The sequence below is a fragment of the Synchiropus splendidus genome, chromosome 1 (assembly GCF_027744825.2).
Source record: "Synchiropus splendidus isolate RoL2022-P1 chromosome 1, RoL_Sspl_1.0, whole genome shotgun sequence".
Classification (NCBI taxonomy): Eukaryota; Metazoa; Chordata; class Actinopteri; order Syngnathiformes; family Callionymidae; genus Synchiropus; species Synchiropus splendidus.
Genome location: NC_071334.1, coordinates 20,937,787 through 20,953,943, shown reverse-complemented (window position 1 = coordinate 20,953,943; position 16,157 = coordinate 20,937,787). Strand labels below are relative to the sequence as shown.

Below are 16,157 nucleotides of genomic sequence, written 5' to 3'. Positions count from 1 at the left end.
CGGTGCGACTCAAAAGAAGACGCCATTTCATCGCCACTCTTTGTGATTAATAAACCGACACAAATATAAATTTTGAAAGCCAAAAATCTGGACAAATGTGACACCCATGGATGACGTACCAAATCAGACTATCTTGAAGACATAGGCGACGTGTATGAGGTCAAAGTGTCGGAAACCTTTGCTACAGAGACGGGCTTGTGCAGCTGCAGCCTCACTTGGATGTGAGAGAATGTGTTCCCTCATATTTAAAATTCCTTTCTAATCTTTGGCTGCATGTTTGTCGACGAGGGAGAAACATTCAACATCCCTTCAAATCAGAAACAATGAGGAGGAAGTGTGAAGGCGTTTTATTCTCTTCACTCCTCGCGCACTTTGAATAATGATGTAGAAATGTCCAGCCTGCCCCTGGACTTGACCCTGCCTCACCCGTCTCCCTTCAGTGGGGCCCCTCCAAGGAATCTCCTCAAATAAAAAACCTTTTCACCTCCAGAGTTCCAGCCAGCGGAGGAATTCCTGCCTTGCCACTTCATTTCTGCCTTTCTCCTATGTATAGATGCACACACTATTGGTACACACATATAGGCATGTACTATGTTCAGGATCAGGACTTACAAGTCAGAACATCTACTCGAGCTTCTTCAGCTTTGGATGTAGCCAACAAGTGCAAACAACTGGCATCACAGTCCAAACAGTTTGCGGTGCATTATGGGGCTTGTGACGCACGTGACTTAAGTGCCTTTTACCAGCAGACCATCAACCACAGACCTGAAGAAATTACTGCTGGTCATATGAGATTACATCCTAGGCCTGAGGAGGCCCACAGGCCTCGAGCTAGACCTTGTGCTTTTTTCTTTAAGAGTAGCTAGACTTGAAACCAACCAATCATGTTACGGTTCTCACAAACACACAGCTACACTTGGCGGATCTATGTCATTTTTTTGGCGTAAAACCACCATCAATGCAGAAATATGTTGGAGAATCAAAGAGTTCAAAAGTATACAAGTGTCACGATATCGTGTTACGATATTGTAATACTATAAACGCCTCTTTCCAGCACTGAATTTGACCAAAAACAAACCTATAAAATAGTTGGCAAAAGTCATTCAATTCTGAGTCAAACATCACGGAGTGTAAATTATGCAGATGCTTTTAGTAATAAGTCATTTGTTATTTTAACTTGAACTGCGTGAATTAGCATGTTTACACTGTGACCTCATCGCTTAGCTGAGCCTGAAAAACAAGAAAAATCCAACACTTTCCCTTCAGTCATGCGGGCGACTTGCAGGTTGGGAGGACACATGGTTGATATTAACATTCCTTCAGAAAGGCCTTAATGATGAGGACAAAGTGGGCCGCGGGGGGAAGCTGGATGACAGCATTGGCACGGCCGGCACATTCCTGCGAGGGCCTCGGCAGGGTGGATGGTGCTGATGGGGATCGCCAGAGCAGCAAGTGAACGATCCTCCACCGCCCTCAGGACGGGCGAGTGCATGTGTGGAAACTGACGGATGAGCGCCGCAGGATGGACGCCGGTGCAGAGCGCAACATTCCTCACTCTGGATGTCATTGGGAGCACATTAACGCTGCATTCCAGGACACTTCCAAGACTGGAATTTGCACTTCCAAAAAAGAAGTGATTTTGCAGAGTCCCAAATAAGGAGGACAAGCGATTCTTTTCAGTTTAAACAGCACATTTTGAATGAGCCTTTTTAGGTTCAGGGAGTCTAGTATGACCCTTTGCAGGCGCAATAGCAAGAGTTTGTGCTGAAGAGAGTGCATGCAGGGTGGAATGTCTGACGAAAACTGAGAAGAAACGAAGGAAAAGAATGCTAAAATATGTCACCAAAGATCAGGACACGAACAAGGAATTACCAAGGCAGAGAAAAATAACATTTTATTTGAACCTACTAAAGCAAAATGTGATCATTCTTGCTTTAGTTATTTGGATATATCAGTGAAACAGTGTAAATGATGACTAGATAATAAGCCTCAGTGCTGTAATAATTAGCACACAACATACGTATTCCATATTTGATCATATATTAAATAAGGATAATCTTTCAGACCGATGGCATTAAATAGCATTTGTTATGAGGAAAGATGATATTTAAAAGGTTTCCTTCTGAACTGTGAAATAAGTTTGCTCCCATCACCGCTGAAAACTGTTAAACTCCAGACAGCGCAGAATTTGCTGAGACAATACAAGAAAACTGCGAGCGACCGTGACTAAGGGTTCATGTACCACTTGTGCAGAAAGTGAGGACATAGCAAAAGAGATCTGAGATATCATTTCATTCAGCAGTTGAAGTAGATGGAAGAGCCCATCTGAGAAGACACAGATGGTGTTTTGTAACAAAAACATTAACATTTGGTCATTAACTCTCAATGTTTCCTGAAGCTGAGCAGGTCAAAGTTCTGTTGCGTCATCCTCCACTCACATGGTCACTGATGCTCAGCCACGGCCTGGCTCCTCTGGCCGGTGCTCTCCTGCTATATCGGTGGTGCCATCTTTAAAGGCCTGGATGTAGCTGTCAATTCTCTGCATCAGTTCTCTTTCGTGAATACTTTCTTGCTCCAGGTATCTGGCGACCGTCGAGTTTGCAGGCGACACTGACCTCTGGCAGCAAAGACATGGACGACTGCTTCACTCTGAGGCAGAATGAATCGAGGCTAGACTGAAGCAGTATAGGACCTACTTGTAGAGACGTTGAGATCATTCCACCGACAGCGCCCTCAGGTGAGCTCTTAGAGTTGGAGCCTGGTGCCATATCTAGCTGTAAAACCATCCGGATCAGCGCCAGCTGTTGCTCAGTTGCCTGAGAATAAATGTAATTTTTTAAGGCAATTGCAATGTGATCATTGACTTCTGGATGATAATGTTCACATGACTCACAGCAAAAAAAAAAAAGAATTCTATGAAAGACACGCCAACCTCTCTTCCGTCTGCCACTTTTTAACCACAGTCATTCGAATGCTGCATTCGAGCAATAGAAGTGAACCTCTGTGTCTTTTGGCATTTGGCATCAGGAGTGGCCACAGCAAGTCAACCTCCACCGTAATCTTGTTCAACCTCCCTTCTCCCACCTGTCCTCTTCCTGTCCTCACAACCGTGAGCCCCAGGACTTAAAGGCTCGGATCTGACTCACTTTCGTCTTTGCTTTCTTGCGCTCTGATCGTTTCCTCTCCAACATAAGCTGTTTCTCAATACAGGACGAAGAAGTGGTCAGTGAGGAAATGGTGAGGTCACGCTGGCACAGCTCTGCAGTCAGCTTGGACACCTGACTCCTCAAGAGCTCCACTTCTTCGATGCGTGCCTGCCGAGCTGCCTGCAGCTCCTCTCTCAGCTACGGTACGACATTTAGGTAGCGGATGGAACACAAGTTGACTTAGAAACATGAGGCACCACTCACCTGATTCACTTCCGTCATCTGTGTTTCAGTCTTGGCGTGCTCGCCTATCTGCAGGCGCATCTGATCCAACCTGAACCACGGGCAGCAGGATGAGTCCATTCACAACTGTTCCAACAACTTTCCATCATTGTACTGCGTCAGTTTGTTTGGACGTGGTCTCATTTAATTCAGTATGTGATCAGGTCCTGTGTCTGAGATGGACCGGCGCATCAGGAGTTTCAGATCTGACTGAATGATGCCATGATGCTCCGACACCACAGAGGTGAAATACTTCCCTTCTTCACACAACTGGACTCTACAAAGGCTATATCCTTGCCAGATGCCCACAAGCCTCCTCTATGGAAGCAATAACTTTTAACTGTCCCCACCGAAGTCTCGGTCTACGAGCCTCCAGTGTTTTCTGCCAAGTGAAGTAATTCCGTTTGTTGGTGGGTCTTGGTGGTCCTACACCAAGGTTCTATGCCACCAAACTGTTCCAGAAAGGGCCACACTAGGTGCAGGATTTTGTTCCAACCAATCAGGTGTCAGCTGAAACTAGATGCAACTGACTGAAGCTGTGTGTGCTTAAACCTGCACCCACCACAGCCCTGGCTGGAACAGTTTGGTGTCCTATGCTGTCTACAGGAAGGCAGCAGTCACAGTCAGTGTCACTGTGAGCATGTGCATGGGTTTCTGCAACAGAAACAGTAAAATACACAGTGATCAATGATGATCAGATTTCACTGTTCGGGTGTTGTAGTTAATGGGTGACTGTGATGATGTCATGATTCAGACGTCGAGGGATCTGAGGACGGCATCACAACTCACTTGTCTCTAAGGCGCTTGGCTTCAGCCTTCATATCTCTCTCACAAGCCTGAGCAGACAAAATTGTGGCTTTTGCATTCTCTAGTTCTTTTCGGACGTTACTCAGGGAGATCTTTCCATTAGCTTTGACATTAATCTCCAGTGTCCTGTCATAAAGAGACACAAAACACCTACAGTCTCAGAAATCTTTCCACAAGGTCTGATGGATTTGTCAATCATGAAAACAAGTGACAATCCTGGACTGCAGCGTAGATCTACTCTTCCCCTGGTGATGGACGCCCTCTCGTGTACAATATAATGAACTACAATGAAAGAATAATGACTATTTCTTCACCTACCGAATGACTTCGTCCTTAGCCTGCAATTGGGTGAGGAGGTTGCTGTTCTCTTGGCGCAGCCTTCGGAGCTCCTCGCTGGACTCTGGCTTGGCTGCACACCGATAGTCACCTGCTCCCTCAGCACCCTCTTGCCCCAAAGATAAAGCCTGCAAAACAGTTGAGTCAAAATTATTCTGAGGTTGCGTGTTTTACTGTTCTCGACTCATCAGTAGTGCTACAAAGGAGATTTGTTTTGTCCCACTCGTGCAGCTCTAAACTATGGAGCCCATAAGAGGACATGACAACAACAACAAAAAACAAGAGAAGTTTTGCGAGATCTCGCAATACATTTTTGCAAGATCTCGCAATACTGTGACATTCTGGGTTGATGCTGCTGTTCCTTTAAGAGTTCAATGGTGGCGAGTGAGGGTGGAACGAAATGCTGCACTGGGGGTGAGAGAGAGTTCTGTTTTTGGGAGTTGTTGAGGAGAGCGAGGAGCTGCAATTGTTTCTGTTTTCTAGAGGCCACTCAAACACTGTGTACAGAAACAAAATAAAAGAAGAAACTAAACTACGGAACGGCTGTTTTTGTCTACTACCAACAGATACTACAATACTTTTGCAAGATCTCGCACCGTTCAAATGTACTGGTTATGCTGCGAGAAGTACAGGAGTCATGGAGGATGACCTGACACTGATTTCAAAACCATGCTTGCGACAAAGAACAGACTGTATGTCCTCATATTTTAGTACAATTTCGAAACAAAATTCAATGAAACTTTTCTACGGATGCTGACTTGCCATAGTTATGGTTGTTTGATCCAAAAGTAGTTACGACGTCACTTCAAACTAGTCGACCTACTTAGTCGTGTTGTTTTCAATGGTACCGGCGTTATGCTCGAATGTAATCGTGGTTTCGCTTGTTCTGAACGATCTCAGTTCTATCTTGACGTCTATTTTTTACTCTATTTTTGAGATATCTCGCAATACTTTTGCGTGATCTCGCAATTCTCTTTCATGGTCATGTCCCCTTAGGGACTCCGTACTATACCTCATATAGGAGCAATTGCGATAACATTTTTAGTCAACTCATTGCTGAAATGGTTTTTGCTGTGCGAGATGATCAGGCGAACCTCAAGACATCTCAGACGCTCCAATTCCAGCTCTTGGACGTGAAGGTGCTCCCGAGCGCTTTCCAGCTGAGCCTCCAGACACTGCAACTCTGGACAGCGCTCAAGATATTTCTGCTCGGTCTCCTTCTGATACGTTTCAAACTGCAACTAAACAATCAGAGAGACAAGACAAAAAAATGATGAAAGTGGTGTCTAATTTTTTATAAGGCAAAGGTTTGCCTACGTTAACTCGTTCAAGCTCTTCCACCAGACTCTTGTTCTGAGTTTCCAATGTTTTCTGTTGCTTGTTGTATCTGGTGCACAGCTGCTGATACTCCTGAAACATTAAAGCAGAGATTCGACCATCACACAACACCAGCAGTGTGCATTTAACATCACTTCATTGTGGATGAAGAGTCAAAGAGACACCTCAATCTTTTGGTGGAGCTGGGAAATCTCCCTGGCTTGGGCTCCTTTCGCAGCATATTTAGCCTGTTTTTGTTGAAGCTTCTGATAACTTCTCTTTAGTTCTTCCAACTGCGGAAGACAAGCAGTAATTGTTTGTGTCTGTGGCTGATTTGGTACAATATGTGAACAAGAGAGTACTAGTAAAAAAAAATGGCCTTCAAACTAAGCAGTTTTTGGATGGGAATGAAAAAGATCAACTCACATGCACAAACACATACGAGGACTTTTTCAAATTAAAAACACAAGTATGTCACCTCTGCGCTGACATCATGCAGTTGTTGCTTGTATTTCTCAACTAAATCCAGTCGACCAGAAGCTTCTTCGGTCTGCCGTCGAAGCAATTTAATCTGAATGTAAAAAAAGGGAGTTTCGGCACCACAGAAACGTCATAACAGCTGTCAGAAAAGCCTTTATGAGAGTCATTTCATATTGTGATCTTTCTTGTATGTGCTGTATTTACATTAAACAAATGAGGCAACACATTTAAGGGAGTCAATTCTTAAGTCGACGTATCATGGTGAGCTTTCTAGGTAAAAATGTTCAGACTCTAAGAGAAATGAAAATGTATTGATCTAATTTTGATGACAGATGCCATTCTATAAATAATGGGAGAAAGACGGATGATAAAACGACGTGACTTGGTCAGTGGACACCTCGAGGACTCTCCCAGTACCTCCACATCCATCCGTTGATTGAGCTCTCGGGAGGCACGCAGCTCCTCCTCCATGCTCCTCAGGCGAGCCTCCAAAACCAGCTTCTCTCCCTGCCACTCTTTCCGCTGCTCCTCCATCATGATGTCCACCTGCCTCATCAGCTCCTGCAACTCCGGCTCGCACGACGTCAAGATAGAACTGAGATCGTTCAGAACAAGCGAAACCACGATTACATTCGGGCATAACGCCGGTACCATTGAAAACAACACGACTCAGTGGGTCGTGAATTTGTTACCCGAGGTCCGAATTCCTCAAATCGTCGAAGGGCGTCCCCATCTGTCAGTATATCACAATTATTATAACACATTTCGATTCTTTAGCAATTTGTCGAACAGAGGTTTTGTGTCAGTTAGCTTCATACAGATTCACGAACACAAATAATGACGTTTCAATTCCGAATGAAGACCTCGTGAAATATTATCAACACTCCCCAGCACTTAAACAACAGAACAAATAATGTTATTTATCTCACCTTAATAAATTGAACACTTCAGCTACTTCTGTTTACAACACATTCAAGCCTTTGAAGCCTGGCGGTTCACTTCTTCGTCGACTAGTTCCTTCTTTCGCTGCTGCCATCTTCCGGTAAAAAGTGGATCTGCAAAAAGGTGACTGCAAACCTGGAACTGCAAAATACAAAAAATGGGCACGGTGTGACCTTGCGATTGAAAAGAATGATGAAAAGAAATGTAATTATATTTATTCTCTTTATTATATTAACTATTATTTTATTTATATTCATTTATATTAACTATTAATGTCATGAAAATCCAAGGCTCAAACTTAGTCAGGCCTAAAATAAATGGCAAAATGGATATCTGTACCTAAAAAATGACATTCCAAGATTAATTCTAAGGCGTTGTACTTCATGAAAGTCCACTAAAGCAAAGTTCATCAGAATAATTAACATAAATTTAAAAAAAAAACTACAAACTTATTTACAATCACAGGAAACATATGACCAAAGGGACTCATTACTTTCAGCTATTTATTTGGGGTCGTGCTCTTCCGGACACGTATTCCACGGGGGTTCATCGCTAATATATGAACTGCTCAGGTTGCTCGGTGCTTTAGGGGCAGTGTACAAAAACTGCAGTAGCAGTATCTGCTTGAAACTCTGAAATAAAGAAAGAGAGATCAGTGACTCGTGACCCGCAGCTCGGTCACAAACCCGGAGGTAATTCGACTGGAACAAACCATCAAATGCTTGGAGGCGGGGTCGTAACGGGGTTGGAAAAATCCTTTGAGCGGAATGACAAAACAAATAAAGGAAAACAAAGACGATTTCCATCTGTGTTTTTGTACTTTGTTTCGTCATTTTTTTATTTCGTGTTCTGAAAATCTGACAGCATTCTCATGAAAGACTCTCCCATGAAGAACCATTTGCTTCCTGTTAAAATAAATAGATTAAAAAATAAACCACTTGGAGGAAGACGAAAAAGAGCTAAATAAAACACCACTGTATTAAGCTCGTTCGTGTCATATTTAGCTAATAATGAGCAATAAACTTAAAGTGGGGAACAAACTGAGCTAAGCGCTATAATAGCATACCATATTTAGGGTTTTTCTTTTCTTCCTCGTCATCACCGATTACGTTTAGAAACGAATCGTAAAGACGATAGTAAGGGGCTCTACGAGGGAGGTGAACGACAGCGGCGTCACTGCAGCGTCCAGGGTCGTTTTCACCTATGCAGCGTTGCAGCAGTACCAAAGCGGCCCTGATCGTCGTTTCTCGCTCGCTGTCCCCTATTGTCCAATATCAACATCCCATGTCGGAAATTCAGACATATTTTAGTTGCGGCATCTAAAGCAGCGCCACTGTTTTGTCATTGATATGGAGTGCTGTCCGCCGTCTCTCGGCGCCCCCCACCCTCCTCAGCTGGGCAACTTGAGCCGAGCTTCCCTGCCTGACAGCAGCCGCAGCAGCAGGATGAGTTAATAATCCACCTGCATCATGACAGGACACGCTGTGTTGCTGGGCCTCCTGCTCGTCTGTGTGGCAACAGGTAATTTACACTTCTTTTGACTTCATTTTCAAACCAACACGGTGGTGCTTTTGGCTGAAGTTATCATTCTAATGTGAGGATCTTCAATCGAGTTGAAGAGTCTTCAATAATGGTTCAGTTTGGACTGCAATGTGTTTAAAAGTCAGGCCTCCTGCGTGTGACATCCCTGCCACACACACGTCACGAGTTATTCTCTATCAATTCTACAGATGCAGCAGTGAACATGGGCCAAAAGCGAGAGGTGAGTGTGTGTGTGTGTGTGTGAAGGTGGCCGACATCATGTGACTGACGTGGTGGTTCTGGTGTGACAGCCGTCGTGTCCGGAGACAGAGGAGATTCTGGCCTGCCCCATGAACATGGCTCCAGTGTGTGGCAGCGATGGCAACACTTATCCAAATGAGTGCGCCTTATGTGTGGCAAGGCAGTGAGTACACAGCTGTCCACCGCCCGCATGTTCCCACGCTGCAGCTTTTTGTCTAGAACAGAAGTTGCCACGTTGCTCACTGTTGAGTGCAGCAGGACCTTTAAACTGTGGTCACACAGAGTTCCACACCGTAACACCTGATCACGATCTGTTTCCAGACTGAATAAGATGGAGATTCTGGTGGTGAAGGAGGAGAGTTGCTGACCTTCTGTCATCATCCGTGTGGAGCTGCGCACACACATCTGATATGGTTTCTTCCCTGCAAACAATAAATGCCATGAGACCAAACCTTGTGTTGAGTCACTGTATTGTGTTAGTAATCATTAAACAACACCTAGCCACTTCAGATGTGCGTCACTTCAAGTAAACCACAGACCTCAGATCAGTGTTAGTGCTCTTCTTCATCGCCCACTGAAGGTGTTTGTGTGCATCGAGGTCAGAAGTTGTCATGTATTTGTCTGTCTACATTGTTGTATATCATCTCATTCAGAGTGATGAAATACTATCATATTTCATCATATGATAATATGATGAAATAGTGTCATATTTAATATGATGAAACTGGTATACATTCAAAACAAGCTCACTCCACCCTGTACACCAACTGCTGCACCTCCAGCCACCAGTCTGTGAACCTGATCAAGTTTGCGAACGACACCACCATTAACGGGCTCATCTCAGATAGAGATGAGTCGGAGGTGGAGCGGCTGGTGTCCTGGTGCGGCCATAACAACATGGAGCTCAACGCCCAGAAGACAGAGGAGATGATCATAGACTTCAGGAGAGTCACATTTTCTCTGTCCCCTCTCATGTTGACTGGTTTACCCATTCCTATTGTGACTCCTTCTGCTTCCTAGGAACCACCAGAGCTGACCCTTCTCACCCTGGTCATGGACTGTTTGTTCCACTTCCCTCTGGCAGGAGGCTACGGTCCATCCAGACCAGAACCTCCAGTCACAGGAACAGCTTCTTCCCCTCTGCCGTCAGACTGTTGAATTCGTGAACAGCCTTTATTTTATTTTATTTTATTTTATTGACAGCACTTTATTCCAAAGCACTTCCCTAGTTGGTGGGATCCCCACTGACCACTGCAACAAAGCTGATTCTGATTCCAAACTCTAACACTAACCCAAGCGAAGGGCAAGTGTGTCTGACTCTGCAGCGTGCAGGTGACTATGAGTGTCTTCTACTGTCTTTAAGCAGTAGAAAAAATGGTGTTTTGCCTGAGGATGCTGTTGGTCTCACCAGCACGAACGTACCGTGAGCACATCCTGCTGTGTTCTTTATCTACGCTGTGTGAAATATATAACAAATTTACGATCTATCTTTACGTATGTTTTGTACAATGTTATATATCACGTTTTCCACATGATGGGCACGTGGCTCGTTGGTCTAGGGGTATGATTCTCGCTTCGGGTGCGAGAGGTCCCGGGTTCAAATCCCGGACGAGCCCAAATTTTTTCTTTAGCTATTAATCGGAGCCACATCGTCAACTTTACACCGAAGAGCCGCTGTACCTAAAATGCAGAAGCTACATGTCAAACACATTTTTGTTTTCGTTGACTTGATAAGATACAAGTCACGGTTATACATGGAAACAGCCCTAGAGGGCGCTGTGTGAGAAGACTACGGCTCGTTTCAATCGCTTATCAGAATCTCCAGACTGGAGATGGTGGAAATGTATTGACGGCGTTAGTAAAAGCACAGCCGCGCTGGGAATCACAGCGAAAAGCGCCGATTGGGAGCGGGAACTAATACGGAAGTGGCTCGTGCTATGCTTGTGGCTCGTTGGTCTAGGGGTATGATTCTCGCTTTGGGTGCGAGAGGTCCCGGGTTCAAATCCCGGACGAGCCCACCTTTTGGAAGCCGACTATCGGAGACATCGATCCCCCTCACACCAGCTACACACGCCGTTCTGATCGACCACGTTTCATCGTGAATCATGCACCAGAGTTCATTTTCACCGAAACTGAACAGAAACAGAATGAACTCCGTCGTGTCTGCACTCAGTTATTAAGCAAAACAGATGGCCAAGGATTGCATAGAAAAAAAATGCTCTTGATCCGTTAAAAAAATGTATTTCCAAGAGATCATTACACAATTAGCAAATTTGTAATCGACTATGAGAACAATGTTTCTTAAGTAAAACTAAAATTAAGTGAGAGCTTTTCTGAATTAACAACGGACCTTACAATTATATTATGATGCTGATTGTATAATGTTCATAAAAACAGTCTTTACAAAATAAGTTGGACAGTTAGTTAAGTTTACATTAAATTACAAACATTACATCTTCGCTTTTTTCTTTATTAATCAAATCTCATATACCAATAGAGCAGTTTCACATCAAAATTAAGTTTTAAAGTCAAATCATGTCGTCTTTCTAGCCAATCCACAATTTAAAAATTGCTCCATGGAGTCTGTCACTGGCAACGATGACATCACGGTGTGTCATTGAACCCATGGTGCTTTGCTTCTAATTGTGTAAGCACAACTGTAGGCAAAGGATCGTGTGGTGGCATATTTGTTATTTACAAGTAAATAACTTGGAAATGGAAGAGTCTCTGAAGACTTCATTAAATTCAAAAGTGATGTTTCATCTTGCTAGCACTGCACAGTGGCTGACTCTTGGAAAATATGGAAAATATTTATTAAAGCCAATATTCTTTCAAAGTTTTATGTACAGTTGTCATGATTTTTTTGTTTGTATTTGAATCTTCAGCAGAAATATACAGTAATAAAGGCCAACATTAGCATCCGGATCATAATCACACATTAAAATGCCAATAATTAATTGGTGTATTCCGGCAGAATGTAACACAGAAGGCATCTCTGTAGATGAAAGTGTATCACTTATTACAGGTGGTTTCGGCTCTCGCATCGTCTTCGGCCCAAACTTAGTTGTACAGTTATGGAAAGCTATCCACTCTTTCATACTTTCTCGCCTTCCCCTCCGCTTCTCTGGGCCTTGGTCACAAATTCATTGCAGGATAAATAAGTAACTTCTTATAACACAGTTGAATTGGATCTTAGTGACGTCTGGGATCCCTCCCAGTCTGGTATGCGCTAATCTAATCTAACACCAGTTCAGTTCTCCAGACTGAAGTGTTCCTTGACGTTCAGGGGCAGCATGTCAAAAAGGTGCTCCTCGACGACGAGGCCACTCCGGCGCAGGAGACTACACTCCCCAATCTGAGGCGGCAGGTAATTCAGGCAGTTGCCTTTCAGTTCCATGTGTGTCAGGTGCACCAGCTGACCAATGGCATCGGGAAGAGAAGAGATCAGGTTGTAGCCCAGGTACAAAGCCTTCAGCTTGAAGCAGGTGAACAACTGCTGCGGGAGCACTTTGACTTTATTGCTGGTAATAGCAAAGTACTGGAGGTTCTGGAGGAAGCCGACCTCCAGGGGGATGTCGGTGATGGAGTTGTGGCTCACATCCAGGTACCTCAACTTGGGAAGGTGGAACAAGGCGGGTGGCAGCGACTCCAGCTGGTTGTGTGAGAGATAGAGCGACTCCAGGTTCTTGACCTGACTGATGGACGAGGGGATGGAGATGATGCTGTTGTGCCACAGTTTGAGACAGGTCAGATTTTTGAGGTGCTGTAAGCTAATGATCTCCTCAATGCTACGAATGTAGTTGGACTTGAGATCAATCTCTTGGAGGTTGTTCAAACTGAAGATGGCATGAGGAATCCGCTCCAGAGCACAGTTGTGAATCTCCAACTCAGTGAGGTTCATCATTTTCTTCAAGGTATTCAGCACCAGAAGTTTGGTGCCGTCGTTGTGGAGGACCAGCTTGGTCAAGTGTGGCGACAGCTCAGTGATGTTGGTGGGTATTTTCGTTAGGTTGCTTTTGAGGTGCAGAGCCTTCAGGTGCCTGAGGTCCCTCACCGATTCTAGCCCAATCATCTTGTTGTTGTCAGAGTTCAGGTTGCCGACCAAATACAGCTCCCTCAGGTTCTTCAGCAGGTAGACCCAGCTGGGAATCTCCGCCACGTCTTTGAACTCAACATGGATGCACTGGAGATGGTCTCGAAGGAAGCTGAAGGCCAGTTGCTCCACTTTAGCAGGGCAGTAACACAAGTGAAGCTCCTTGAGGTTTGTCATTTGTGAAATCTTTGCTGTTAGCTGAGCCTCTGGGATGGAGTCCAGTTTCAGCACCTCCAGGTCCGTCAGGTTGAACACAGAGTCCGGAACACCAGACAGCTTGTAGAGAATCAGTTCCAGCTTGTCTTGAGAATTACGATTCATGTGGTTCCGCAGCTTCTCGACCGTCCACTCGTGGTTCAGGCCGATGAGACGCAGCTTGTTCTCACTGAGCTCCGAGAGGAAAACGGCAAAGCGCTTGGAATACAGCTGATCGTACTGATCCACCATGTGCAGCAGGAAGGCAAAGTCGTTCTTCACGTCGGGGATGTCGCTGAAACGACTCTCCTCGCGGAACTTCTCAAAGGAGTACTCCTTCAGTGACCTCCGGAAAACCCAGAAGAGTGAGTATATGCAGATCATGCCGTAGACGCTGATGACGACGATGTAGCTGATGAGCAGTTTCTTCAACATGAAGGCCAAGTTGTGGGTGCATTGGAACTTGATATATCCGGTCAGGTGCTTGATGGCCGGCTCGCACAGGTGCTCGAAGTCCACGGAGGCGACGATGGGCATGGTGTAGGCCAGGACCAGAATGATGGTCACCGCCTTCATGACGGTCTGAATAAGGTAGAGCTTGTAAATCAGGTCGCTGTCTTCCACGTGGATGCGGAACTTCCTCACCTTCTCAAACAGGGCCTTGGCTTGCTCGTCGTCCTTCTTGTCCAGTTTGGTCATCGAGGCCATTTCACTCACCAGCCTCTCAGTGGAAAAGCTTACGCTCGAATTGGGCATCGGAGCAGCCTGGTTTTCGTTTCCATCCTCGTTGTTTGTGGACAGATGTTTCAAGAGAGTGGAGGCCCCCGTCAACTTCTGCTTGTTCTCCTCCGAGTCCTCGCAGGCTGTCTCCGACAGGACCTTGGTGGTCCACGGCGACTCAAAACATTTGCCCAGTATTGACACAAAGTGTTCTATTTTGGAACTGGTGTTTGGATATTTGAACCAAAAATTGCCGCTCACCATCAGCACAATGGTGTGAATCAGAGCAAGGTAGGGGAAATACTTGGAATACCAGGGCAGGGCGACATGGTAGCACATCTGGTTGACAAAAACATACTGCTGAAAGTCCAACTCGGTTTTCACTCCAGTGAGGGTTTCCTTCATGCCCTCGCTGGACTCGGTGAGAGGAACCGACGGAGACCGCGCAGCCATGAGGTGAACTGCCGCCTCTCCAGCTTCACTCTCCCCATACAGAACACCATCTGAAGCACTTCTCAGAGGAGGACCAGTGTGTTTCTCCGCACGTGTCACAGCTCCATTCAAAATGGGAAGACAAGCCACCTCGTCTTTGGTCAGCTGCAAGGTTCCAGCAAATATGGCCATCATTAACATGACGACACCGAGGTAGTCCATGAAGACGTCCCACCACGGCTTGAGTTTTCGGTAAGACGGCTGGATGTCGTTGAGAGACGCAACCTCCGTCAGGGTGAACATTCCTGCAATAGACACTGCTCATTAGCAAGTAGGACTTTGATGTTCGCACTCCGTGGCTCTTTGAACACACAACCTGGGACACAGATAAACACGTACCTCAGGCTGCAGGTCAACATGAACGCTTGGGCATTGTTGACCACCTCCACATGCTTCTGAGGTTCGCTGGTCATGTGTCATTCCCCATCTGTGGTGACTCTGATGACGGACGGCTACTTAAAGTGAAATACCTTATCCACAGTGTTGTGACCTCATTAAAAAGGGACGGTACTACAGCGTGTCAACACTGACCATTCCACAACTCTCATCTTGTAATACAGTGAGAGATCAAAGTGATAAGAGTCTAAAGCACTGAGTTTGAAAAAAAGTCTTTGATGTGGAGACTTTGATAATATCAAGCACCAAGTGAGGCTTAAGCTAGTCACACAACCAGTCTTCATTTGGTCTGAGTAGCACGACTTAATGGCAAAAATCGAACAAAATTAAAATTACTCACATCGAGTGATGAAGCACGCTACAAGTCTTAAACTGTGCCGTTTCCAATTCACCATACAAGCACTAGTTTGCGCCTCACACACAGGTTTTCCGGGTATTGCGCCCCTTGTCGGGAGAATGTCTATTTAATAAACAGCAACACTGAAGTTGATTACCAGTCCAATTCACTTTCTGTTTTCACTCAACTCAAAGTAGGTGATATAAATATATTGTTCCTTAAGATGTATTATGAGTCATATGCAGATATACATTATTGTTATTTTCTTTAATGCTAATTACAATTTGAAAAAATACTGGGGAAATCTGCTCTCTTTATCTTTGATGGATAATTGCCTTTATTCCTGAGAAAAATAATGCAAAAACACCAACAAAATACACACTCATGTTTAAGTGTATATCTTCTACAGGATCTCTTTTATTATTCTACACTATCTATAGGTATTTCCCATCACATCAACCTTTTTTTTTTATTGCTACTTGAAAAAAAGTCTGTTTAAAAAATGAATTGCAAACCCAAAGTCTGATGCTGACACATGGGAAAAGCTTATTAATAACTCATAATTGAAAGGGTTATTATCATCCCACACAGATGAAATCATTTTTACAGGCTCCCCACAAGGGCACACTCCTGTTGCCTTATGATGGAAGACTGGTGTTTGATACTGTGTGGAGAAAAGATTAACTCAAGGATGCTACACGCAACTCCACTGACAATATCCCGGTCGTGTTCCAGGTAGCAGAGGTATCAGATTTAGATGGAAAGTCAAAGGAAATGCTTCTATTTGTACCCACACTTCATGCAACAACATCCATCAGGTGTTCAACAGATG

The 16,157-nt window shown here is 44.7% G+C and overlaps 3 protein-coding genes and 2 non-coding genes across 11 annotated transcripts; 3 read left to right on the top strand and 2 right to left on the bottom strand.

Moving 5' to 3' along the window:
- Window positions 1-1,762: 1,762 nt before the first annotated feature.
- Window positions 1,763-7,982, bottom strand: cep63 (centrosomal protein 63). Of its 7 annotated transcripts, none has more exons than XM_053882896.1 (15): window positions 7,804-7,981; window positions 7,298-7,451; window positions 7,061-7,101; window positions 6,786-6,963; window positions 6,367-6,459; window positions 6,074-6,181; window positions 5,889-5,981; window positions 5,666-5,812; window positions 4,554-4,699; window positions 4,218-4,361; window positions 3,411-3,480; window positions 3,147-3,344; window positions 2,697-2,816; window positions 2,439-2,617; window positions 1,763-2,325 (listed from the first exon to the last, which is right to left on the bottom strand). In XM_053882896.1, the coding sequence occupies exons 3-14, from the start codon at window positions 7,099-7,101 to the stop codon at window positions 2,453-2,455; spliced, it is 1,503 nt and encodes a 500-aa protein (XP_053738871.1). In that variant the 5' UTR covers window positions 7,298-7,451; window positions 7,804-7,981; the 3' UTR covers window positions 1,763-2,325; window positions 2,439-2,452. The 7 variants fall into 7 exon arrangements, with proteins under 7 accessions (XP_053738871.1, XP_053738881.1, XP_053738892.1 ...); XM_053882917.1 differs by having other exon boundaries at window positions 1,765-2,617; window positions 3,147-3,194; window positions 3,279-3,344; window positions 7,804-7,980; XM_053882888.1 differs by having other exon boundaries at window positions 1,766-2,617; window positions 7,804-7,979.
- A 457-nt stretch (window positions 7,983-8,439) lies between these two features.
- LOC128762726 (probable pancreatic secretory proteinase inhibitor) lies at window positions 8,440-9,543 on the top strand. The gene is made up of 4 exons (XM_053871183.1): window positions 8,440-8,831; window positions 9,041-9,072; window positions 9,143-9,255; window positions 9,414-9,543. Exons 1-4 carry the CDS (start codon window positions 8,780-8,782, stop codon window positions 9,457-9,459), a joined length of 243 nt encoding a protein of 80 aa, XP_053727158.1. The 5' UTR covers window positions 8,440-8,779; the 3' UTR covers window positions 9,460-9,543.
- Window positions 9,544-10,636: 1,093 nt separating this feature from the next.
- trnap-cgg (transfer RNA proline (anticodon CGG)) lies at window positions 10,637-10,708 on the top strand. Its single transcript has one exon. It is a non-coding gene; the product is annotated as a tRNA-Pro (tRNA).
- Window positions 10,709-11,037: 329 nt separating this feature from the next.
- Window positions 11,038-11,109, top strand: trnap-ugg (transfer RNA proline (anticodon UGG)). The gene has a single exon. It is a non-coding gene; the product is annotated as a tRNA-Pro (tRNA).
- A 448-nt stretch (window positions 11,110-11,557) lies between these two features.
- On the bottom strand, window positions 11,558-15,092 carry LOC128762688 (volume-regulated anion channel subunit LRRC8D-like). The gene is made up of 2 exons (XM_053871119.1): window positions 14,932-15,092; window positions 11,558-14,837 (listed from the first exon to the last, which is right to left on the bottom strand). Exon 2 carries the CDS (start codon window positions 14,833-14,835, stop codon window positions 12,343-12,345), a length of 2,493 nt encoding a protein of 830 aa, XP_053727094.1. The 5' UTR covers window positions 14,836-14,837; window positions 14,932-15,092; the 3' UTR covers window positions 11,558-12,342.
- Between the last annotated feature and the right edge of the window lie 1,065 nt (window positions 15,093-16,157).

Bases quoted from the DNA above. Each gene is read 5' to 3' on its own strand.
- cep63 (XM_053882896.1), bottom strand. From the start codon at position 7,101: ATGGGGACGCCCTTCGACGATTTGAGGAATTCGGACCTCGG. The intron at 4,700-5,665 runs GTTCGCCTGATC...ACTGTTTTGCAG, and splicing joins AGCGTCTGAGATGTCTTGAG to GCTTTATCTTTGGGGCAAGA. The intron at 3,481-4,217 runs GTGAGTTGTGAT...CCCGTGGTTCAG, and splicing joins GCCAAGCGCCTTAGAGACAA to GTTGGATCAGATGCGCCTGC.
- LOC128762726 (XM_053871183.1), top strand. From the start codon at position 8,780: ATGACAGGACACGCTGTGTTGCTGGGCCTCCTGCTCGTCTGTGTGGCA. The intron at 9,073-9,142 runs GTGAGTGTGTGT...CTGGTGTGACAG, and splicing joins ACATGGGCCAAAAGCGAGAG to CCGTCGTGTCCGGAGACAGA. The intron at 9,256-9,413 runs GTGAGTACACAG...ATCTGTTTCCAG, and splicing joins GCCTTATGTGTGGCAAGGCA to ACTGAATAAGATGGAGATTC.
- LOC128762688 (XM_053871119.1), bottom strand. From the start codon at position 14,835: ATGTTCACCCTGACGGAGGTTGCGTCTCTCAACGACATCCAGCCGTCT.